At 41.3% G+C, this 26,943-nt stretch overlaps 1 protein-coding gene across 1 annotated transcript in view; it reads right to left on the bottom strand.

The window, feature by feature from the left end:
• The window catches only part of LOC147031963 (uncharacterized), a 230,344-nt gene that overhangs the window by 79,570 nt on the left and 123,831 nt on the right, over positions 1-26,943 (bottom strand). Inside the window, exons 11-12 of the mRNA XM_085850276.1 lie at positions 26,024-26,155; positions 23,370-23,606 (exon numbers count right to left, since the gene is read on the bottom strand). Of these exons, the coding sequence (XP_085706402.1) occupies positions 23,370-23,606; positions 26,024-26,155 (369 nt within the window). The remainder of the gene's footprint in view (positions 1-23,369; positions 23,607-26,023; positions 26,156-26,943) is intronic.

The raw sequence follows: 26,943 nt of genomic DNA, 5'->3' as shown, positions 1-26,943 counted from the left end.
TCACCTGCCATGGTTGACTTTTGTGGAAAAATGTTTTGCTTTAATGGTTTCCAACTCAAGTTTGTGGTCACAGCAAAAAAACACAAAGAAAAGAAAAAATCAATAAGACACAAATGTTGTTGGCAGAGTAGAAAAGCAGTCACGTTCGACAGATCAGTGCATGTGTCTTCTTCGAAACAAGGTGCTCATTGGTTGATGAGCATCATTTTCTTACATGTATGTAAGAAAATGTTGATTCTTACATGTATGGTCAGCATTTATTTGTGACAACTTTCGTGTTTGTACCTCTTAGTCTAATTAAAGGTGCGATTAGCACTAATTATTGTCATTCTTATGATAATCAGTCTGATTTGTAACAATTATTGAGTGACACATTCAGAGTGCATGTATCAAGTATATCTCATGCAAGTAGATTTCAAATTTGTTCTCCTGATTTCTATTAAAATGGAAATGGTCACGTTTGGCCACTGCCAAGTACTTTAATAAGATTCTTAAGACCCTTCGTCTGATATATTGTCGTTCTTAAGTCGTTGATGCTTGTTAAATGTATGGTCAGCTTTTGTTTCTGACAATTTCCATGTTTGTTCTCAATATTCTGATTAAAGGTATAATTGTGGCTAATTAATGTCATTCTTATGCTAATTAGTCTGATCCCTATTCATTCTTAAGTCATGTTTCCATTCCTTGTAGTATGGGGGAAATCTGAAAATACGAGTTTGGTACCTGGACTCGAAAATCTAAATAAATATGTACTATAGTGCCACTTCAATTCGGGGCACGAGTGTGATCGGGTGAAACTTAAGAATGAAGTTTTCAAGCTTTGAACTGATGATGAAATGGAACCACACCATTGAGAACTTTGTCTACAATTGTCTAATTAAACCAGGCCTTGCTGCATGTATATAACATTTACCAGTTTCAAAAGTGTTTGGATGGAATTAAAGTTATTAAAATCAAAATAATGCAGGCCCAAAATTATGGGGAATTTCATTTGGAACAGTCGACATTGTTAAATGCAACTTGAGTGGGCAAGCCAGGTTGGGATGGTGGGGGATATCGCAACAATCACAGGGATAATGTTGCCATTAAATTCAAGTAAAAATAATTATCATTCCTTTCGTCTTTCGTCTCAAAGGACAATGCAAAGTTCATCTCAAATATCATGGAAATTCTACCTGGAACAGAGCAAAACGTGGGTATGCATTATCTGTCCTCTTAAGACATCTCCAACGCAGCTCCAGCATGATCAATTATTTTTCGACACGACTTTGGATTTACCTGATGTTTCTCAATGCTTTATACATATGCACAGTGATCTACAATTTTAAATATACAAATACTGTTGATTCTATAGGTAGAGCATTATTTAAAAGCTTTTTTATTATTGCCATTGATATTGTTTTTTTTCTTTGCTTTCAGATTGATCCAATATGGCTGAGAGATTAACTGTTGCTCAAAGAGCATGAATTGATGTTGGGTATAAGGTTTGCAGCAAGTCTATCATTGCAGTTCAAAGATGGTGCCAACAAGAAATGGGAAGAAATGCCACTTTTGATCCAAAAACGATTAAAAACAATCACGACAAGCTCATAACAAATGGTTCAGTCAAGTACGTACTCATAAGAAGATCAGGAAAACATACCACAGTGAGATCACCATAAAACATTGACTGAGTATGAGACGTGTTCACAAGGAGCCCAAAGAAGTTGATCAGACAAGCGGAAAGGGGGAGTGGAATAAGTTATCACACAATTCAAGCAATTTTGGTACCTGGACTCAAACATTGTCTGGACAGGCCAGATACTGTCAGGTCAGGTCAGGCCAGATTAGATCTGTGACTTGCTACAGGTATCATGTAAACCTGTACCAACCTGTTTCATGGTCGGGTTGTCGGCGACTAAACCATCTTCACCATCAGGTTTCCTGGTGAGGAGGGTGTAAGATATGGACAACCAGCAGGATTAAAAACAAAACCTGTCAAAGGGCGGAGGAGCTCCTTGTGAGCCAACGGCCATCCATATCTAGTGCCCAACTGTGTCTGCGGACGTCCCCATGCATTTGGGTTACTTTTTTTTAGGAGGATGGTGGCAGGATTTGCACTCCGGCCACCGTAAAACCCTTGACTCCGCAAAGCACAAGAAAAACGCAAAGAAAATTGAAAACCCACTCCGTGGGAGTACCTCCTGTGCAGCTGCCCTTCGCAGGGCAGCTCACCAGATGAAAGGATTGGGGCAAAGTCTTCGGGATCCCCACTCTTTGACAGGAGGAAAACAATGGAGTAACCTTCCCGGGTTAGATTGCGGTAGTGTGTGTCAGGATGGTGCTGAGGTGTCGTCCACCAGATGACGGTCTCCTTGGGTTAACCTGAGGCGGTCCCTTCGGGTGGGTGCCTGAATGTCCCATCCTTAAGAGAGGATGATCATCTGTCTCTATTACCATCTGAGCTCAAGCGTTTGAACAGGGTATTCCAACGCTGGTGGTGGGGCAAAGGTGATTAACCAGGTGCTTGTTGATCGTCACTGGAGAATGATCCAGAACTGCAGAGTTTACCGGAGTGCTCAGTTCCTCAATATTGACCACAGTCTTGTGGGAGCAACTCTGAAATTGCAGCTTAAATCCAGGAGAATGGTACCATCCCAGCCTAGGTTGAATGTTGGCAATCTCAAGGATGAAAGGGTAGCTGAGGAGTTTGCGAACAGGCTGAGTGGGGACATGGGGGTCTGGGTGCTTTGTGGGATCCTGAAGAGTTGTGGAGTGCCTTCAAGACCACCATCCTTGTTGTTGCTGGTGGATGTCTTGGAACTCATGTAGGGTGAAGAATTTTGTCTCTCAAGGGACACTGGATACCAATGACCAGACTCGCAGGGCCAGACTTAATGGCAGAGCTGAGCTGTTCAGGGAGTTGAGGCGTAAAACTGTACGTGTGCTGAGGGTGGACAAAGAGGCCTCTGTGCGAGGAATCTGCGAGGAGGTAAAGCATCACCTGTGGTCAAGTGATTCTTGTCCTGCTTACAGGGGAATTCATGCATTATATTCCTCCAAGCCCATCCCTCAGTGTACTGCAGTTCGAGCGGAGGGTGGTGGGATCTTGACAGAGGAGTCCAAATTGAAGGCCCTCTGGGCCAGTTACTTTGAGCGGCTATACCAGGCTGATCCACCAGCTGTTGAGTTGGATGTCAGGAGTGTTACTATCCCTATTACTGAGCCTCCAATCAACTGTGGTCCACCTTCGTTTTTGGAAACACAGACCAGTGAACTGGTTGAAAAGAAATGAAGCTCCTGGGATCTGTGGCATCCATGCTGAACTTCAAGGCTGGTGGAAATGCTGTACCCATGTCATTGCATGCAAGTCTGTGCTCTGCTTGGAACACAGGCATCATCCCAACTGACGAAGAGGGGCCTTGTTGTCCCTTTCTGGAAAGGGAAAGGTGATCGTCAGGACTGCAACAACTACTGAGGGGTGACGCTCCTCTTAGTGCCGGGCATGGTCTTTGCTCGGATAATTCTTGAGAGGGTTCACCACCATCTGCTTGAGCACCAGTATCCAGAGCAGTCAGGCTTTACACCAAAGAGGCCAATGATTTATCGTACCCTTGCCCTTCTGGTACTCACCCAATGCAGACGAGGGTTTCGGCAGGGGCTGCTTGCAGCCGATATTAATCTCTGCAAAGCGTTCGATTCAGTGAATCGGGATGTTCTCTGGAGGATTCTTCATCTTCGTGGGTGCCACCAAAATTGATCAATCTAATGTCTGAAATATACTCTGGTACTGAGAGTGCTGTGAGATGTGGTGATACTATGTCCGACTTAATTCCAGTTGTTAATGGATTCCGTCAGGGGGGTGTACTGGCCCCCACACTTTTCAGCATTTGCACAGACTGGATTCTGGGGAAGATGTCAGAGAGATCAAGATGCCATGCACCCTTTGAGAATGTCAAGATCTCTGACCTTGATTTTGCAGATGATGCAGTCATCGTTGCGGAGACTCTAGATATACTTTTGGGGGCCCTCAAGGTGCTGAATGAAGAGTTGGAGCCGCTGGGATTACGAATTTCCTGGGTCAAAACTATGATCCAGGCTTTCAATGACGTCTTGGTTGCTGCTAGTTGTCTATACCTGTTTGTGGTGCGGATGTTGAGGTCACACAGAGATTCACTTACCTAGGCAGTGATATTGTAATCTCTGCTGGCTGTGAGCCAGAGCTCAATAGACATCTGGGTCGGGCATGGGGAGTCATGGATTCACTGGATCATGGGGTGTGGTGCTGCCGCTACCTGTGCAGGAAGACGAAAGTTCAAGTCTTCAGGTCCTCGGTGCTTCTAGTCTTGCTTTTCGGATGTGACTTGGATTCTGACCAGGGATCTGAGACTGAGATTTAATTCCTTTGGTTCCAGGTCTCTTCGGAGAATAGTTGGCTATCGCTGGTCAGATGTTGTGTCCAACGAGCGGTTGTTGAGAGACTCAAATGATATTTGTTACCTGCATAGTCTGTGAGCATCAGCTGCAGCTGCATGGACATGTGGCTCATTTTCCTAACGCTCATCTTGCTCACCAGATTATCTCAGCAAGGAAGCCTTGTGAGTGGAGTAGGCCCAATGGGATGACCACGTGCGTCGTGGTTGCAGCAGATTGATCAGCATCTCAAGATTGGGATGGGCCAGGCATCTGCCTTTGGATGACCAGACGGAGGCCCCCGGAACAGAAAGTGGACACAGCGACGCGCTGCACGGGCACATGCTCCCAAACCTGACCTGAGACCTAAGGATGGAAACCAAGCAAACCTCATTATGTTCAGCAGTTGTTTCCAGATGATTGTGACAAGAGAATGGAGTTTTGTGAACATTTCTTTCAATGGATTGATGACTGTCCAAGTGTGTTACCAAAACATGATCACCCCTGATTTAACCCTGTGTGATGTTTTTTTTGTTGTTGGGATGGACTGAAGAAAAAGTGTACGCCAGCAAACCTGCTAATTTGGATGAATTTTAAAGTTCTATCTGCAATGTTTTTGCCAATTTGCCAGAAGAGTTTCTTCGGTGTCCAGTGGAAAATGATGTCAAACGATTGAAAAAAAATGTGCTGAGAATGCAGGAGCTTAGGCCAAAAAAAAAAAATGTTGCATTGGCGTAACGGGTCACTGAAAAATAGGGTAGGTCGGTCGGGATCTTTTTTTTTTTTTTTTTTTTTTTTCCTTAATAAATCCCTCCCAAAATCTCCCCCGGCTCGAGTACCACCCTTTTTGTCGGCGGGTTCTGTCCGAAACACTTCCGGGTTTTTGCGATCGCGATCGCAATCAACAAGATACTTGAAAACGATAGCAAAACAACAAAAATAGCAATAAAATAGGGTCGGCAAAATTTTTCGATAGCAAAAAAACAAAAAACAAAAAAACGTAGGGTCGGCGGAATTTTTAGGGTCGGGCGGGTTACGCCAATGCAACATTTTATTTTTTTTTGGCCTTATGTTGAAATTTGATATTCTCAAATTAAAATGGCACTAAATGGCCTTGCAGGAATTTATTTTTTGCGTTTTATTTAAATGAACGTGAGATTTCCTGTCTTCCCATTTCTTGTCAGCACCCTCTTTGAATGCAATTAGACTGCCAAACCTCATACCATGCAGCAATTTGCACTCACTGAGCAACAGTTAAGCTCTCAGACATCAAGAATCAACATGAAAACAAAGAAGAAACTAGAAATAGCAATCAGAGATTGCAGACCCTCACCAGAACTTGCTTAGTATGGTGTTTGTGTCATTTTATGGGGTGCATTTTGTGTGGTGTTTGCGTACTGGTGTGTTACGTAATTAATAAGAGACAAAATTAGAACTGCCACTTTATAACTGCTAGCAGTGATGACAAGGTACCAAGACATCCCGCTTTGATGCGACCTCGCTTTGATTGGACACCTGACTCTGACCCATGACATTTATTATTATTACTCAACTGAATTTAGAATGGGATTAAAATAAATTCAATTCAAATCACATCAAATGGAAGACCAAATAGGAACAGTCCTGCATTGGAGTAATCAGAAGGAACCCAAACAAGCAAAAAGCAAAGATGAAGTAATCAGGAAGAACCTGGATAGGATTCGCATTTCAGCTGCTACTCCTCTATCCTCAAACCCATCCAGGCACAGCCAAGTGAGCCTTTTTCAAAAACAAACAAACAAAAAAAATCAAGTACCCAGATCAAAAATTAAATAATTCTGGCTGCCAGACCATGTGTCCAATCAAGTTGAAATTCAAAACATGTATTCCCATCATTACTACATCAAAATTGTGAAGTTACACTTCAATTGATTAAGTGGTTCCAGAGAAAACATTATTTAATATTTTGTTCAATCCAATATGGCTGCCAAACCATATGACATCAATTATTCCTTATCAAAGTTGTACATCCAAGGATTGGGGAACATTTGTGTGAAGTTCCCGTCAATCTATCCAGCCGTTCTGGAGAAGAAGATTTTTTATGGGAAAATCCAATATCGCTGTCAAACCATGTGACCTATGACATCACACGTGTGAACCTTTTGTTCCTCATGGATAGGTGGTTATACATGTAGTTTCACCTCAATCTGTTCAGCCACTTCAGAGAAGATAAAAAACAAGATGGCTGCCAAATCACGTTACCGATAATGTCAATCGGATAAGCGGTTGCAGAGAAAATGAATTTAAAAGGGAAAACCCCCCAAAATCGTGGTGGAATAATAATAAATAATATGGGAGAATAAACAAGAAAAACAATAGGTTAATCAGCCTTAAAGGCTTGGTATCCAAATAAGTAAGAAAATTAAATTATTGAAAATTGAAAACAAAACAAAACAAAAAACTGGGAATTGAAAATAATTCAATAAATGAAAATTCAATCACACTAAAATACACAATTTGGTGTCTGACTGACTGTCTGTCTGTCTGTCTTGACCGCAATTCATTCGGTCGTTACTTATCCGATCTCAAACAAACTTGACAGAAGGACTAAGGGTCACACGATGGAGGTTGTCGCAACTTCATCCCCCTCCCCCCCCAGCCCCAAGGGGGTGTTCCGGCTTAGGTGAAATCCGTGTTAAGATAGCTATTGGTTCCGTTCTCCAAAGGCCGCTTCTAACAACAAAAGTAATAAAGAGACTAATGATAAGTGCATAATATTAACGTAATTGCAATATAGTGTTAATACTTATATCCCCTCTCCCCAAGGGGTTTTTCCAAGGACTTGAGCCGAGATCTACTGTCATCTATATAGACACCAGAGAGAACAACCTGACCCTTCCTGTCACTCCAACAGGGAGTGGGTATATTTGTTATTAAAAATTGGAGGTAAAAAAGTAAATACTGTGCTGTAACTGAAAATTGAAATTTATTCTTCAAAAGGAGAGACACCATTGACACAAAGACTAAACAATTAATGCCTCCTTCCAAGAACCTTAACATTTCGATATTTAAAATATGGACTTGATTTATATCATAAAGCAGGACTGTCTGTCTGTGTCTGTCTGTCCCTGATCTACTCCCTCAGTTTTGGGGCAAGCCCTGCCAAACTTGCTGTGGAACCTTTTGGGGTCCAAATGGGTGTCCTAAAGTTTCCACCCATGCAAAACTGCTCCCTATCCGCATGTAAACACATTCACAGGTTTGCTATTTACCGCATGTGGAAATATTCACTGGTTCGGTGACATCACAATACAATTGTGATTTTGAGTTTCCACCTGAACAATGCTACCTTTTTCCCATCCTAAACTGGGTGTGCGCTGCCGCTCGCCACGTCGCCACAGGGCGAATCCCCCTTACCTGTGGCTAATATTTTAAACCACCCATTAGCCACTGTGGCTAATCCACGTTTTAGTGGGTTTTTTTTTTTTTTTTACCAGTTTTAGACGAATTTTGGGTGATTTTAGCACAGAATTCAACCTTCGTTGAGACGGCCGAGACGGCTGCCATTTTGTATGTTTTGATTATGCGAATCACGCGTGATTTCGTACAAGCTTATATATATACTAATTTAGTAGTTTTAAACTAGTATCTAGTAAAAAAAAAAAAAAAAAAAAAAAAAAAAAATAAAAAATCGACCGAAATTATGCGCGATTCCCATGATTCTCGTCTCAAAATTTTATTTTAATTTTTTTGAAATAAAAAAATTTTTTCTGGAATGATTTGGCATGATTTGGCACTACTCAGCGCTACATGCTTCGTTGGGTCAGTGGTTACCAGGTGAGTTTTGACACAATCAGTAGTAGTACCTGTAGTAGGACGAGTTTGTTTGGATGAGAGAGTTTGTTTGGATGAGTGAGTTTGATGGGTGACTTTGGTTGGTTGGATGAGTGAAGTTGATGGGTGAGATTGGTTGTACGAGTGAGTTTGATGTGTGACATTGGTTGGAAGTGTGAGTTTGATGTGCGAGATTGATTGGATGAGTGAGTTTGATGTGTGAGATTGGTTGGATGAGTGAAGTTGTTGGGTGAGATTGGTTGGATGAGTGAGTTTGACTGGCATGAGGTTGGCCCAATCCTGGTCCACAACCACCCCCATCCCCCACTACCACCTACTAAAGGCACAGCGACCATACCCCCCCTCCACACCATCACCACCACCACCACCATCCCTCACAATCACCACCTCCCCTGATGGTCGTTCATTCAACCAATCTCACATGTCAAACTCACTCATCCAACCAATCTGAACAATCCAACTCACTCATCCAACCAACCTCACCTTTCAAACTCACACATCAGCCTTAAAATTAACTTATTATTTCATATTGCTAAAAAAAAAACTTTTGAATAAAATATGTGGCTATTTCCTTTCTCCTGTGGCTAATCATTCTAAACCTGGATTAGCCACAGTGGCTAATTCCTTTTGAAAGCCAGAGCACACCCAGCTGAGGTGTGTGGGAGGTTTCATAAATTTCTCAATACAATTATGATTCTGAGTTTCCATTCCGACGAAACTGCTCCCTCTCCGCAAGTAAACACATTCACAGGTTCGGCATTCGCAGTTTAGTCATTGACCACATTGTGAAACAATCGCTGGTTCAGGAATATCTTAAAACAATGAGATTTTGCATTTCCACCCATACAATGCCGATCATTTGTGCAGCTTTTTAGGGTCCCTGAACGTGTCCTAAAGTGGGTCCTAAATGAAATTTCTCAAAAGATTTTTGTTTTTTTGAGTGTTCAGGCTCCCACCTGTGTGTAGCACGGGTACCTCCCTAATTATAGATAACCCTATATTGTTGCGGGCCGGGTATCGGCGACGAGCACAACCGCTAGATGGAGCAGTAGAGTCGGCTCCACCGAACACCCAGAATTTAGATAGTACCTTTCGTAAAACTCCCACAAGTACGGGTCCCTTACCGGACCGGGAATCGTCAATAATTAAACCACGTGGTACAGGGTTATTTGCCAATCTTCAAAATACCTAGAGCTCCACATGGCGAGTTTACCGAGTATTCACGCCCTCAACGGCGCTCGTACGGAACGAGCCGCAAGCGTGCTCAAACCGTGTGCGACCCGAGCGGATGATCACCGAGATCAGTCGGTCCAAATGTCCCCTTACGGCGGCAACAATGGCCTTGCTAATTCTCCAACACGCGTCACGCTAAGCCAACGGCAGGAAACACAGCAACAAACTGATACATTCAACACATGGGTTTATTCATAATGGGGGGAAGAAGGGAAGCACGCAAGAAGGCAGAGTTATCCGACTAAAGAGATGCACGTATGTACAGCAAGGCACTTAATTTATTACTTACTAGACTGGCGCCACACACACACACACACACACACACACACACACACACACACACACACACACACACACACACACACACACACACACACACACACACACACACACACACACACACACACACACACACACACACACACACACACACAGCCTTTATTGAGGCCTCCAGATCGGAGGGAAAGGCGAGCTGAAGACCAGGGCCTGCCTCGGACCTGTCCACCTCGTGTGGTCTTCGAGCTGATTCGAACTGGGCACCAACGAGAGGCGAGCCGAATCCAGACACCGGCGAGCCGCAATCAGCCTCCTGCGCTCCGCTCGGTGCTCGTCCTGGCAACCAAACCTCTCCTCCGTATCCCAAACTGTCGAGAAGGCAGGAGGTTTCTCTGCCACCTCTCCGAGTCTCGATCTCTCCTTCCTGCCTCTCGAGCTCCATGTCCCTTTTATCGCTCTCGGGCGCGGTTCGCTCAGGCGTGGCTCGCTCTCGGGCGCGGGTCAAGCAAACCGATTTATGCCCATATTTGGGAATGGATTTTATCCCCGAACCCATTCCGAACACGCCCGCATACCAGCGAGCGCGCGGAGAATACCGGGAGCAGAGGGTTTTCGCTGTTGTTTTATTTGGAGCTGTAGTAGCCGTTGCTGTTGTATTTGGAGCTGTAGTAGCCATCGTTGTTGTATTTGGAGCTGTAGTATCCGTAGTTGTTGTATTTGGAGCTGTAGTAGCCGTGGTTGTTGTATTTGGAGCTGTCGTAGCCGTAGTTGTTGTATTTGGAGCTGTAGTAGCTGTAGTTGTTGTATTTGGAGCTGTAGTAGCCGTAGTTGTTGTATTTGGAGCTGTAGTAGCCGTAGTTGTTGTATTTGATGTAGAAATCCTAACTATTAAAGGAACCCACAGCACATGTACATTTATTCACCCATTAGACTAGGGAAAGGGAGCTATCTATCCACATTCACTTTTCAAAATAACTGAGCTATAGGACCTGAATGTTGTGTGCTCATGGCTTCCAGATTCGCAACAATATAACAATCACCCTGTCTACAGACAGCTCTGCATGATCAACTGCTTCTCTCCACCAATGAGTAGAGTGGATTTTTCTATCCCTGCTGTTCAATATCATGCTGTCATGCAATGGCATTTACCAGTAGTACTTGTTTTTTTCAGTTTTGAGTTTTCCCACTGCCCCGTGATCCACACATCCCACATTTTGGTATTGGCCTTCCATGTCAACTCAAGGGATTATTTTTAGTTTGGTGAGGCTGTATTGAAAGCAAGGTTGGTGTTTTTATTTAATGTAATTAAAAAAAGTATTTTTCCCCCCATTTGGCATATTCACACAAATATTCTGTTCACTTGCTGTTGCATAATAAAACCGTGTTGGGTTTGTCTTTAGGGGATACTCACCTACCTTTGTTAGTGTTCTAGCTAGCTTCATATTGAGAAAACTGGAAATGATCCATTGTGCCAAAAGTGCAAAGCTTTTGGCACAATGGATCTTCTCCAGTTTCTTCTCCATCATTCTCCCAGTAGTCGCACGAGTGCAGTAGGTGTCCATCTGGATGTGGATTTATCGATTACAGGTATAAAACTTTACCTCTGCTGTGCTGTACATTTGATTAATATCATTATTTAACTACACTTGTAAAGCAGCGAGTAAAATAAATGTTTGCAGTAGTCTGGGCCTGAATACTAAGCATTTTGCTCTCAAAGATTGGTATAGGAAAATCCTTCACCATGAATATTCAGCAAACACACTTGCCTCCATCAATGATGGAATTTAAAGCACCTTTCATACATGCAAATTTAGTGTGCAACAACATTAATAATGAATATTAACATTGTGACAATTTTCAGATTCTTGGTTTGCATTCGTATATGGTGATTGTTAAAATAAGCAAAATGAAACTGTATTTTTTTAATCAAAATTGTTTTGGAAAATTATCCCATTAAAATGACAGCAATCTGCTCAGCCTTTGCTTGGGGCATCGTGTATGGAATGATTGACATCGTCAATTTGATTTAAATTCAGCAACCCCTTCTCCCATTCCCCTCTACCCCATTCACACATTTCCCTCAAAGTTTTCATCCACTGACGCTTATTAACCTCACCGAAGGAGAAGGTATTGCGTTTGGGTCCATTTGTTTGTGTGTTAACTTGCAAAATCGAAGATTTTTTCAAGTACATTGGTCAGTCAATTTTGTTATTCTGTCTGTCTATCTGTTTGTCATCTATCGGTCACAATTTTAAACCGATCTTCACCACATGGTCGAGTTTGTCAAAAGGAAGAAGCCTATTGTTTTTGAGGTCAAAAGGTCAACATAGGCCAAAGGTCAACAACTTAGGTGAGATTTCTAAAAGTCATTTTTCATCTGATCGACTTCCAACCTGGTGTTGGCTTAGCGGTTAGGGTAGTGCCTTGGGATACTAGGGTCCTGAATTCAAGCCCCATTATCCGCTGAATAAACACCAGGGAGTTGACTCAGCCTGTCATCCTTCTGAGGTCGGTGAAATGAGTACCAGTGTAGCAGCCAAAAGGCTGCATACAAATGGAAGATGTATCGACAGATAAAATCTGGTATTGATGTAGCGCAGGAATGATGGGCTGAATGGCCTCCTCCTACACCTTAATTCCTTGTAAATAAATTTGAACAGGATTTGCATATTTCGTCACTGAATTGGGAAACCAACTACTTTTGAGATCAAAACGGCAAAGGTCAACTCAAGGTCAAACTTCTAAAACCATCAATTTTCAACTGAAACATCGTCAGTTTACATCCTATTAACTTGAAAGAAGAACAGGAATTGCATAGTCCATCACTGAATTGCAAAAGCAACTCTTTGAGGTCAAAAGGTCAAAGACCAACTCAAGTTCACACTTCTAAAATCATGAAATTTAATCTGAAACATCGTCAATTTTCATTTGATTAACCTGAAAATTAAGCAGCAATTGCATAGTGCATCATTGAATTTGGAAACCAACTATTTTTGAGGTCAAAGGTTAACTCAAGGTCAAACTTCTAAAATCATCAATTTCAATCTGAAAAATAATCAATTTTCATCTGATTGACCTGAGTTTTGATTAAGATTGTCAATTTTAATGTTAACTAGACAACCCGTGAACCCGTTGGGTTCCCATTGTGACAGCTGTTGATGAAAAAAATCATTTCAAGAAAAAAAAGAAAGATAGCTCCAGCAAACTCTACCGCTGAGGTTGTTTGCATTGATCAAATACTCCCAAAGAGTACTTGACTGAATCGGGTATTGATTTTTTAATAATTTTTTTTTGTTGCCCGATTTGAACGAAACTTGATGCTGCACACCGCAGGCGAATGGTGAGTAAGGTGGCCCTAAAAGGTTTGAGATATCATGTACCGTTTTGGCTGTATTTCGGGAACATACAAACATACATACATACAGACATACATACATACAAGATGAGAGTTTTCGCAATATACTAGACGACTCCTGAACCCGTTGGGTTCCCGTTGTGACAGCGCTTGATAAAAAAATCATTTCAAAAATATATATATATATATATATATATATATATATATATATATATATATATATATACAAAAAATAAGATAAATAGCTCCAGCGAACTATACTGCTGAGTTTGTTTGCATTGATCAAATAATCCCGAAGAGTACTTGACTGAATCGGAAAATGATTTTTTAATAATTTTTTCGTTGCCCGATTTGAACGAAACTTGATATTGAGCGTCAATGTGGAAAAAAAATGGAGAAAAGAAAGTTGAAGAAATTATTGTGCGTAATTTTCTAAACAAAATCTTATTTATTAATGAACACAGAAGTATTAGATCAAAATGGCGTATTTATTTTATGCTTAAAAATACATCGTTCTTTGTCTATACTAAATGTTTGAGATTTTAAAATATATCATTTCAAGAAAAAGGAAAAAAGATAGCTCCAGCGAACTATACCGATGAGGTTGTTTACATTGATCAAATTCTCCCGAAGAGTACTTGACTGAATCGGGAATTGATTTTTTAATAATTTTTTAATTACTCGATTTGAACGAAACTTGATACTGCATACCGCATGAGAATGGTGAGTAAGGTGGCCATAAAATTTTTGCGCTATCGTATACCGTTTTGGCTGTATTTTGGGAACATACATACATACAATATGAGAGTTTTAGTAATATATAGATAGATGGCATGGACAATTTGATGTATCCATTGAAACCTTTGGAAAGGGGAGTGGATTTTGCAAGTATCGTGCTCTGCACGGCATCTTTTTCTTGTCTGTACAAAACTTGTGTATTTCTCCACAACTGCTTGTCGGATTGTCGGATTGAGACAAAATTTTCACTCGCGGTGCGACTACTCATGTAGAATGTTTTAATGATAATTATGTCATCGGTCTCGTGGTGTGGCAGCCATGTTGGAAAAACGTAAAAACATTGGACCTCCATCTCTGAAACCGCACCAAGGAAAAAAATTGAAACTTGGCATGTGGCAAGTACTCATGGGGAATGTGTGATTTTTTTTTAATGACGTTATAAGTGCCTTCGTTAGGACGTCATTGCATATGTAGAATGCTACATCTGATCAGTATGAAAAATGAGGGTCAGAGGGATACAATGGTCAAATAAAAAAAAATGATGACGTCACCAGTCACGTGATTCGACAGCCATATTATTTAAAAAAAAAAAAAAAAAAAAAAAAAATATATATATATATATATATATATATATATATATATATATATATATACAGTATATATATATATATATACAGTATATATATATATATATAGTAAAAAAAAAAAGTTCTTAAAAATCTCTGAAGTGGCTGAACAGATTGAGGTGAAGCTTTACATGCATGATCCATGAGGAACAAAAGGTTCACATATGACATCATTTGTCACATGGTTTTGCAGTTAAATTGGATTTACCCTAAAACCGATAACAAATCTTCTTCTCCAGAACATCTGGACAAATAGAGGAGAAATTTCACACAAATGTTCCCCAAGCCATGGGAGTACAAGTTTAAGGAATACTTTATTGATAGGTCACATGGTTTCGCAGCCATATTGGATTGAAGAAACATATTAAATAATGTTTTCTCTGGAATCGCTAAATCAATCGAAGTGGAACTTCAAATTTTTGATTTTGTAGTGATGGGAAATACATGTTTTAAATTTCAACTTCATCGGATGCATGGTCTGGCAGCCTGCATTATTTAAATTTTTGATAGGGGTTTTTAATTTTAATTTTGGAATAAGGCTCGGCTGTGCCTGGATGGGTTTGAGAGTAGAGTAGCAGCAGCTGAAATGTGAATCCTATCCAGGTTCCTCCTGATGACATCTTTGTTTTCTTGTTTGTTCGGGTTCCTTCTGATTATTCCGATGCAGGACAAACAATTTCATCTTCCAATTGATTTGAATTGAATTTATTTTAATCCTATTCTAAATTCAATTGCATAATGAATAATAATTTTAAAACACATTCGGGGTTAGGGTCAGGTGTCCAATCAAAGCGGGGTTGCATCAAAGCGGGATGTATTGGTACCCGTTCATCACTGCCAGTCGTTATAAAGTGGCAGTTCTAATTATGTCTCATTAATTATGTAACATACCAGTACACAAACACCACACAAAATACATCATACAAAAGAAGTCCTGATGAGGGTCTGCAATCTCTGATTGCTCTTTTTCTTGTTCTCCTTGTCCAACTGCCTTCTTTACACCTTCACATACTTCCATTCAACCCAATCACTCACTTCCCTCAATATCTTCATCCACTCCCACTTGTACCCCTTGTCTCACTACCTTTTGTACCATTTCACCCCTGAGCACGAACTCTGTATATGGAGCATGGAAGGGGTAAGGTCAGGTTACGAGATCTGCTAATGGTACCCTGTAAGCCACTACTATGTGTTTTCAGGGTCGAGTTGACAGTGAGTAAACCGTATCCCCCACTAGTTTCCATTTGGAAACTGGTGAGGAGCGTGGCTGAACATCCTTCTAGAACTAAAAACAAGATCCACTAAAGGGTATATGAGCTTACTTGAGAACCATTGACCATCCAGCAAACTCAGCAGTGATTGCTACTTGTGGACAGACTAAGTTCCCAGCTAAGTCAGGCAGTTAATCGAGGATGTGGATCTCTGAAATAAAAAAAATCTCCCTTCCAACCCGCGCAAGGCCAGCATGGATGGGTAGGCCAAAGCTAGCATGATGAGTAAGCCAGCAAGACAATGCCTCCCAGTCCCCAGTTGTTCCGAAGCCCCGGAACAAGATGGCAGCCTGACCAGGCAAATATCAGGGGGTGCTAAGAATCCATGGGTTCTTACAGACCATCATTGGAATCTAAGAGTTGACACATACAGTGTAGTCCAGGAGCGGCAACGGTGAACCTGGTTTTGGCGGATAAAGTTTTTTTTCTCTCTTGTTTCTGGTAGCCTGGGGGTTGCTTATCAAGAATCAGGAGGGTGCCAGTTGATATCCTTTGGGCAAATTTTGATATTAACCCCTTCATGTCCGACGCACCAAAACTGTAGAAACCTGGAAATTTCCTACCATTCCATGGTATTAATTCACATAAAATGCATCAAATTTGTGAAATCTGATATTTATTCACACAATGCTTAATGCTGGATGATATATGGATCACAATAGAAAAAAAAATTAACCCTTTCCTGGTCATTGATACTAAGCAATTTTTCACAATTCTATTAGCATAACTTCGAAGACCTGAAGTAAAGAGGAAAGAATAATGTAAAAATAACTAAGAAAGACAATAAGATGAAGTTTCAACCTACTTTTGTCAAGGGCCAGAAATCTAGCATCTGTATGCATTGTGTATTTCAAAATGTCTCACTTTAAAAGCCCCAGAAGTGAGCACATGATCAAAACATGGTTACAAACACTTACTTGCAGATTGCTGGCATGTAGAGAACTGACATTCCGAGTTTAACGACACCTCAATGGCTAGTTCAGGTTACTGTGATCCTCGAGCATCCTACACTGAAACATGCACAAAACATGGTGCAAGGTAAGCCTTTATCCCGACAACTGCATCACTTGGAGCTACAAGGGGGTTCACTTTTACAGCCGCATCTGATCATTTCCAATATGAAATCAGGGGCAGGTTTAGTGTTGTCCGGTAGAGCAGTTGGGCAAAGTGATTTGTTAGTTGTGTCCCTCTTCCATCCAAAGTCTTCTGGGTTCAGTGGTGGAGGGTTAGAACTAGGATTTCACCATAGAATTGTCTGGAAATGGGCCCTCTTCACATTTTCAATGAATGCTTCTCTTGTTAGTGGAAGAGCAGCCAAGTTAGGGGAAGACGAATGACCCTTCCCATTCTTTTTACCCCATACAAGCAGCCTTGTGTTGGACATGTCTCTGCTGTCCTTCATGCCATAGCAAGCTGAAACAAAGCGAGTGGCTTGATCAATGACTTGTTGAATTGGAGCATAAAAACATTTCCTATGGCTGATAAGTCATGTCCATCACCTTTCAGGATCTTGACTACATTGCCCTTTCCAATACTTAGGTAACACGCCACTGTGTCACATCCTGATATATAGCATGGGCAGCTAACAGGTTCTTCACAACTTTCTGGTGCCTCACCAATGTCGATTTGATGTCAACAATTGCCCTTTCCTTGCTTGGAGATTCCATAGTCATTGGCACTTGCATCCTTGCCATTTGGTAGTGATGTAGTAGCAATACAAAGACATCTGTATCATCCGAACTCACAGAGATCTGGTAGGCCAGTCCGACACAGTGCAGGACTTGTTGAATAATTATGACATCGGCCTCTTCATGATGGGTCTCTAGATCAACCCGGCTCCTCTTTTCTTCCATGCTGACTTCAACAGGGCAAGAGTCCTCTCCTGTCACAACCAACTTGTGCCTTTGTGTACTCTCCTGATGGAAAAGCCTGTCTTGGATAAGTTCGTCGCATATGAGCTGGATGAGTTGTTTCTTGTTTTCAACAGAAGACAAGATGATCTTTTGAGCTGGCAGTTTTGTAGTCGGATGGAGTGGATGTTTTTTACTGACCCCTGTCTCCCTGCCATCTCGCGTGGTAGACTTAATACTGTATTCATGGTACCTATCAAAGATGAGGTAGACATCACTGTTGGTCAGGTAGGAAGTTAAACGACTTGACATTTACAATGAAATCAGCTACTGTACCATCTGCTGGCCAATGTATGGTCCATAAAAGGGCTGACCCATCTATGATAGTGACATCTGCATCACCAGTGTTCCTCCGAGAAACTTCAACTTGCAGCAAATTCTTCAGTTTGGACTTGGCTTTAGCAATCCGCATTCCATCCTTCGTGAACATGGCAGTTGGTACAGGTGCAAGCTCATAGGCAAACACCTCCTTCACATCAACATCTCTGTCACTGGCTAATAATGCAATGACCCTTGAGTAGATGGCATTCAGGTCATAAACCTTGGTGTCACCAAGGTTCACAGATTTGCTGGCTACTGACATCGTTTCTACCGTCTTAGAGATGGTAGTGTAAAATCCCTCAGGCCATGTGTTCTCAAAGTCTTTTAACATTGCTTCTCCAATCATGACGGCATTTTCAACATTTACAGATGCTGGTGCTAGCTTTCCACTGACAATGTTGACAAGACTCCCTTCAGGATGTTCCTCTGGATCCATAGGATCAGTGCAAGTCTCAAGTTTCTGACGGAGACCAGCCCTGTCCGTGGCATCAGCCAGTATTCTAGCCTTGGGCTCCTCCTCGTGATGCCGTTACAGTCTGGTAGCATCAGTTTCCTCTTCTTCTAATTCCATCATGTCCGACTCAATCTTGCAGCAGATATGGCGGCTCAGTGCCCAGACTTTCAGAGCATTCGACTTCAGGGTTATCCCAATGATTCCACCAGCACTATGACCGTATCGCATGAACGTGGACTTGATGAACTGGTCGCCCCAGATGCCATTCCATATTCCATGAATACGTCTCGTCACATGCTGTCCCTTGAGGAATAGACTTTGGACTTGGTCAGGCAGCTTCTCTATGGACCTCAGATAGTACAAACCATATCTGGCATAGTTCACCTGCCTGGCCACAAAGTAATAGGGCAACATATTTCTAAATGTTGCCAAGTGAAGTAACCAGTCACCCTCTCGTTCAGCCCTAATATAGGACATCATCAACAAAACAGGCTTCACCAGTACCTCTACCCACAGTTTTACCATCCTGCTCTCTCTTGCAGTCTGATCCAAGGCCTTCATCAGGTCATCCACATTCTCAAATTGATGAGCTGCGAACAAGCTGCGGAGCACCTCCTCGGATAGCATCCGCAGGGCACGTACATTCTGTGGGAACTTTTTGCCACTAAGCATCTTTGGAACTCCGCCAAATACTTCTGAAAGGACATCTAACAGCCCACTATCGGCCATTAGGGAGCCAATAGCCCCAACAAAACTCATCAACGCATGCATGCCTCCTAGACGCAATAACATATGCTTGAATCTTTCTGGTTGATTCCAGGATACCTGGACAGCGACTCGATAGAGCTGTTGGTCACATGTCAAGACGCTAAACTTCTGGCCCGTTTTGAATGTCAGATCTTGGACTCTTTCCATTGCTGTCAACATTGTATCAGGGTCAGAAGGCTTCATATCGATCAGCGGTAGGTAGAAGGCTTTTGTCTTGGGTTGTGGAAGATGACCCTGCTCTCTGCTTTCTTTAGTGTTGTACCCATGGAATTCCGGGCAGCTGTCCTTTGTAAGGATATCCTGTAGGAAGCTATGATCAATCTCTGAAGCTCTCCGAACTGCAATCACTTGTTGTGCAAGTGACTTCAGGGTGGGGACAGCCTTGATAGCATCATGTTTTGGCATGGGTGGCTGTTTTGGTCCTCGGTACCGGTGGATGTCGACGTCATATGGAACCTCCTTGGAATCTTTGGGGATCCTTTTGATTGTTTGACTGGCCTCTCCCTCTCGTGGTGTGTGTGTGAGTACTGCGCTAGGAGGACTGCAAGTGAGTGGGTGGACTGCCTACCGTTTGGAGAGGATATGTCGGCATCGAAGTTGTCCGCAATACCCTGAACTAGGCCATCCGCAGCATTTGATATGCCAGCCATCTTCATAGCTGCCACTGCTGCTTCAGCAGTTGATTTATTGAAATGTCTGTACTCGGTATATGAGCAACAGACCCCATATGAATATAAATTATTGATAAGCTTCTTTGACTCCAACATCTTTCCAGCTTGGCCTGCTTGCAAACAGGTCACTTGGGATTTAACAACACTTGTTACAATTGAACCAATGAGCAACGATGGAAGTGTACAATCAAGTTTTGGAGAAACCTTTCCTAATAATTTGAGGAGAAAATCACAAACTGTCTCTTTGATAAGGTCCTTATCAATGTCAATGCTGTAGTTGTCTTTGTCAATGTCAATGTTTTTTTTATCTCTTGAAGGATGCTCTTACTGGCTTTTCCAATCAAAGTTTCCGTGTGGTCTTCTTCAGTGTTCACAAGTCTAAGAATCTGTGAGGCACAGCTACGAAATGCAATAATATTAGCAATGCCTGGTGAAGAAAGAACCATGAGATCATTGCCAAATAACTCTTGAAGTTTAGACACCAGTGTCCGACGACACAGTTGGACTCCACTGAACTGGGAATAAGAGTCAAACAGTTCTACTGAATTCCACATTTGTGATCTGCCACTTTTTAGCATTTCAACAACTGACAGAAAAGGACAATCTTCATCACTACCTTTTGACTCCTGGCTACTGGCAGCACCTTCCCCAGGAAGTCACCTAAATGACACAAATCTTTGCCGACAGTCCAGATGGTATCTAGCATCTGCTGCATGGAGATCACTCAGTGCCCCCTCAACATGCTGCTGGACAATTTTCGCTACAGCATCATTTCACTTGATACAAGTTTCTATGAGGGACTGCTTCTTGTCTATCTCACGAAAGAGGTACGATTCCCTCCATCTCGAAGGGTGTTTCTTGTCTTTCTCAATAATACAAGTTTCCCCATAGAAAAGACAGTGTTTCTTAAAGTTGAAGGTTTCATCAGAGTATCCTGATAACGAATGCCTCGTGACTTTCTGGGAGATAGGATCAGTCTCTTCATCACAGTGACGTTTGTGATGCTGGGTGTGACTTTTAGACGTGTAGGAGGAGACACAACTTTTGTGGCATTTCAAGGTGAATTCCTTGTTTTTCTCTAACGCATATTCGAGCTCAAAGTGCTTTTCATCACCATATATCTTGCTACATCGGATGATGTTGTTTATTCGGACGGCCGTAGCACATGTAAGCTTCTCTTTCTTGTCTTGACAGTCGAACTTCCATTTGAAGTAGCATTCATCAGTGTCCGATTCCATCACTGCCAAGGCTGAAGACGAAATGCAAGACTGTCAAGCTCTCATCTACGACATTTTTCTAACTTATTGCATCAGGACTAACATTGAATTTAGAAATGGAGTGCTTGCCTAATCTAATTGAAACCATTAAAAGTGGCCTTAAACTGTATCGATGTTTTAACATACATCATTCTAGTGATGCTTTAGTATTTTTACTTACATTAGGTGCCTTCAAAACTGTCTAAATTCGTGGTCTGATGTCTTGGCTGAGCAACAAGACTTAAAACAAATGCATGGTAAACACATGGATTAAAACAGAAAGTAAAACAATTCTGCAATGCCATCTGATGTACTTCTCAGTAACTATACTAATTTCTAAGACATGAGTGGCAAAAGAAAGTGGGAAGCCATCATTCTTTTATAGCCAACGCCCATCCCACATGCTACGAAATTGAGCGGAAAAGGGTTAATCTCCCAAATTGTGCCCCTAAAATTATTTTAACATTCTCTACAACATGAATTATTTCAGAATGTAAGTATATTTGAGCTTTTGTTCAGCAAACTTTCTTGAGAACCAGTGGAAACTTGAGTCTTTCAGAATTTGGCTGTATTGGATAGAAAAGGGTTAATATCAAGAGTTCCCCAAGGGATATAATCTGGCACCCCCCTGATTCATGATAAGCAAGCCCGAGACTACCAGAAACAAGAGAGAAAAAAAAACTTTATCCGACAAAACCAGGTTCACTAAAATTTGGGGTTTTGGCTCCCGGACTATAAAGGCCTGTAGCTCTTTCAAAGTTGCAATTGGCCTCTTGCTGGCTTCTCTGATCAGTCTTCTCCTTGCTTGGTCATCCACTTTGGAGGGACAGTCTGATAAAGGCAGGGTCTTGGTGGTAAAATACGTATCCACTTCTTAATGATTGTCTTGACCGTGCTCCAAGGGATATTCAAGGCCTTTGAAATATTTTTATACCCATCCCCTGATCTGTGACTTTCCACAACCTTATCCCAGAGGTCTTTTGAAAGGTCCTTGGTGTCCATGGGAGAGTCTTTACTGTGAAATGCACTACCCAACCAAGGAAACCTACAGGAATAGCTGATTTTATTCTGAAATAATCAGAATCACCACAAGTTCACACAGGTGGAGCCCAATTAACTTGGTGTGTTATTTTTGAAGGTGATTGGTTACACCTGAGTTAATTTACAATTACTATTATAAGGGGGGGGGGGTGGACACTTATCCAACCAAGATATTCCAGTTTTGCATTTTAATTGATTTTCTGAAATTTGTGGAATTTGTTTTTCACTTGGAAGTTGTAGGTTACGATGTGTAAATAAAGGTGGAAAAAGTCTGATTTAATACAATTTAATTACAGGCTATAAGGCAACAAAAGGTGAAAATTTTAATGGGTGTGTAGACTTTCTATAGGAACTGTATCAGCAGACCCTTATTGACAAATGCAACAAAAAGCAGTTTGTGCTTGATGTTTTGATTGAAGTGCACTTGTAAATACCCCTAACCTCACCTCCTCTCCCCCCCCAAAAAATCAATGACGTTCCATCTAATCTTGAGCAGCATGGGTCAAAAATGTCCCACTTTCAAGTGGAAGCCTTCCCTTGAGTCATCCATGTGTTACTTTCCAGAGCAGAAATTAAGTACTGTATATACAATAGGTTACTCAAATGTTTGATCAACAACCAACCTCATTTGTGTGCTTCTTTAGTGCCTTAAACTCCTTATAAGAGTTGTAGAAAGGTGATATGTACAATCGACATGTTTATTGAAGTTTTTTGAGGGGGATTGGGGGGGGGGAGTGACTGGCCTAGTGGACCCAAACGGTACACTTCAAAATAGCCATTCCTGACTCCCAAGGCACCAAACTACATCAGATGCACCATCAATAACCTTTTGTGTTCAAAAGTTTGATTAAATCTCACTGGTCTCATCGACTATGACATCCTGAGCAAAACTTTTTGAAAGTGTTGCAGCTCAAAAACACGAGGGTGTTATCACAGAGTAAAAGATGGCGCATTATGATGGAATACAACTTAGCTAAAAAAATACGAAAGTGAGACGTTCCAGGAAAAAATGAAAAATTAAATTGAAACAATGTAGCCTGAACAACCAAGAAAGGAAACACTTCATGTGCCAATTCATAAAAGGCCAAAGCCTTTACTTATATCTAGTTGTATTCTGTGACGTAAAGAAAAAGGAATTGGAATGGTCTTTCTGCAGGTTTGTTTCCCCGCTGTGGCCAAGGGGAGACAGACAGTGCAAAGCAAGCATTTGTGAGAACATTTACCTCCTTCCGAGTCTCCAAAGCCAGGCTCCGATTTGACCTTGCATGGCCACCACTGGCTGCCACCAGTGATCATGCTCGAGTCACATTTATCTAGATGACTCTCCTCTTCATCTCCACCGTAATCCTCCTTTACTTCCTCTTCCACATTTGGATCTTCCACGACCTCATTCAATGAGTTCTCACCCTCCTTCCTCCCAGGCAGAGGTACTGGCTCAGAGCCACCAATTAACCGAACATCTATTTAGGTGGATGAAAAGGGGAGAGTAAGAGAGTTAAGAGAGTAAAGCATGGTTAAGAGAGTAAAGCATGGCATTCAATTTAAATTTTTTTTGGTTTGGTCCTTATGCTACATAGCAGCAGGAAGATAAAGTACAACAATAATTAATTAATTGGAGTGCAGCACCTTGCTGCTGGTTTTCATCATTCCTGCAAGAACAGCTTTGCCACTAATGCAGCACAGCCTGTAATTTCAAGCAGATGTTTGGAATTTAGCCAGGATGCTGGCAATAACCCACCTACTCTTCGCGAAAGACACCTTTATCTTTAACGTCCACCAAAGACCAGGACTGGAAGATTAACCCGATGCCTTAATGTCCTTCCGATGGACAGTGTGCACTTTTTAATTGATCGCCCTGCATGGGAAACACAAGGGTGACAGTTTATAGGTTGTTCAAATTTTTAATTCAGCGAGACAACTCGGAGGTGAATGCAAAAACCTCAAAGCTATCCTGCAATCACTATGGTGGTGGATGATTAACCATTATTCAAAGAAACCAAGCAAACACTTTTTTCTTTTTTAAACCTTTGAAAGTTTGGCTCCATGCAACAAGATGAAATATTATTAGCAGTACAGTATTATCAGGAAATGTAACAACTTTCAACATGCTCATGGCAAGATACGAGGTAAAGCATTCAAAATAAAAACATTTTAAAACAAGAAAAAGAGCAATCAGAGATTGCAGGCCCTCGCCACCTGTTTTGTGTGGGTTTGTGTACTGGTGTGTTATACAATTAAGACGACACATAACTAGAACTGCCACTTCATAATGGCTGGCAGTGATGACCGGGTACCAAAATGTCCCGCTTTGATTGGAAACCTCACCCTGACTTGTAACATTTATTATTATTCAATTGAATTTAGAATGGGATGAAAATTAATTCAATTCAAATCAAATAGAAGACCAAATAGGTACAGTCAGTCCTGCATTGAAGTAATCAGAAGGAACCCAAACAAGCAACAAAGCAAAGATTAAGTCATCAGGAGGAACCTGGATAGGATTTGCATTTCAGCTGCTACTCCTCTACTCTCAAACCCATCCAGGCACAGCCAAGTGAGCCTTATTCAAAAAATAAAAAATAAATAAATAACTAATCAAAAGGAACCCAGATTAAAAAAAATTCATGTCTGGCTGCCAGACCATGTGTCTGATCAAGTTGAAATTTAAGACATGTATTCCCTTTCACAACCACATCACAATTGTGAAGTTTCATGTCAATTGAGGAAGCGGTTCCAGAGAAAACACAATTTAATATTTTTCTTCAATCCAATATGGCTGCCAAACCACGTGACCGACGTCGTCTATGTGTGAACCTTTTGTTCCTCACGGATAGGTGGTCATACGTGTAATGTTTTGCCTCGATTTGGTCAGCCACTTCAGAGAAGAAAAATTTTGAAGGTTTTATTGTTTTTAAACAATATGGCTGCCGATCCATGTGACCGATGATGTCAATTTTTTTTTCTATGGACCATTTTATCTCGAGATGACCCTCAAAATTTTCACACTGATCAAATGTAGCATTCTACATATGCAATTATGACATCATAACGAAGGCACCTATGTCATCATTAAAAAAAATCATTTATTCCATATGATGAGTTCTTGTCGTGTGCCAAGTTTCAAATTTTTCCATGGTGCAGTTTCAGACACAGAGGTACAAAGTTTTCCGTTTTTCCAACATGGCTGCCACACCACGTGACCTATGATGTCATAATTATCAATAAAGCATTCTACATGAGTAGAATGCTCCCCACCACCAAGCTTCCTTCCAAATTTACAATTTCTCCTTCGTGAGAGTTTGTTTCATATCCATCTTGTCCAACTCAAGAGTCCTCCCCTGCCTCTCATTCCTCTTGACACCAATTATTTGTCCCTCCAATGACAGAAGTACTGTATCCCTCCATTGGTCTCATCTACCCTGCTGCTGCCCCCCCCCCCCACCTCTCTACTGCTCCTTATGTTTTATTGCATCCTGATCCATTCAGTATTCCAGCTCTTCAACAAGCCTTGACTTTGCACAACAAAAAAACAAACAAAAAAAAACCTTCAAGTCAAACCAACTCGAGCACCATGCAAATAACACACGAAGGCCATCAGTGGCACACGTTAAGGTACTTGTTCAGTATGCTGAAAGGGGACGCATTTAATCTTTTTATGTCAACTTGATTCAGAATTGAAAGTTTATATTGTGACATTGACCTCCATCGAGTGAAAATAATTTTGCACGGAGCAAATTTAGAGCAAACCCGCACGTGTAGTCCAAGCTCCGGCCCTGTCAAGAAGCATTTTAATATCAGAGGCACTCAATTAACAGACGGATGCACAAATTTATGACAGGGAACTCAAATAGAAAATATTTTTCAAAAGAAGACCTACCTGTGGTTACGTCATCACTCCCAAAGTTTTTCCACATTGGCACAGCGCCATCTTCAAAGTTAGGCCTGATGGATGTATTCAGATCTTCAACCTTGACCACCAAGGAACCCTCCTCGCCAACACCAACAAATTCTACACAAAGACAAGAATGACACACTAAAACATGCATTCTGCCAAAAATATACTTAAACTATAATGGCACTTCTTCACCCACATTATTATTGCAGGCTTTTATGTGAAAAAAAAAAAAATATATATATATATATATATATATATATATATATATATACATATATATATATATACATATATATATATATATATATATATATATATATAAAAAATATATGGCTGCTGTACTACGTGACCGATGACAACATCAATTTTTTTCCCCCATACAATTTATCCCTGGATGACCCTCAAAAATTTTCAGCGATTGGATAAAGCGCTCCACTTATGCAATTATGATGTCATAACAAAGTCACCTATGACATCATCAAAAATATATATATATCACACTTATTTCTCATGGGGAGTATTTCACATGTGCCAAGTTTAAATTTTTCCATGGAGCAGTTTCAGAGATTCTGAGGTCCAAAGTTTTTCTTTTTTTCCAACATGGAAAGCTATGACGAAGCTATGACATCATAAAGCACTCCACAAAGCTATGATGTCATAATTATCATGAAAACATTCCACATGAGTGGTCGCTCCTGTGGTGAAAATTTCGTGTCAATCCGCGAGGTGGTTTCAGAGAAAAACCATACTCACGTTCTGTGTGGACAGGCAAAGACAAACAGCCAGAGAGACAGACTAACAAACAAACAAACAAACAGACCCAAATGCAATCAATACCCTCTCCTCTGGTGAGGGTAAGTAGTTCAAAAAGATGAAAAACATACAATGGATTTTGCATACGC

This window comes from Eptatretus burgeri, chromosome 2 (assembly GCF_056783735.1).
Source record: "Eptatretus burgeri isolate ZD-2024b chromosome 2, Ebu_testis_v1, whole genome shotgun sequence".
Taxonomy (NCBI): domain Eukaryota; kingdom Metazoa; phylum Chordata; class Myxini; order Myxiniformes; family Myxinidae; genus Eptatretus; species Eptatretus burgeri.
Note: the sequence above shows the minus strand (reverse complement) of the source record. Positions and strands in the feature narration are given on the sequence as shown.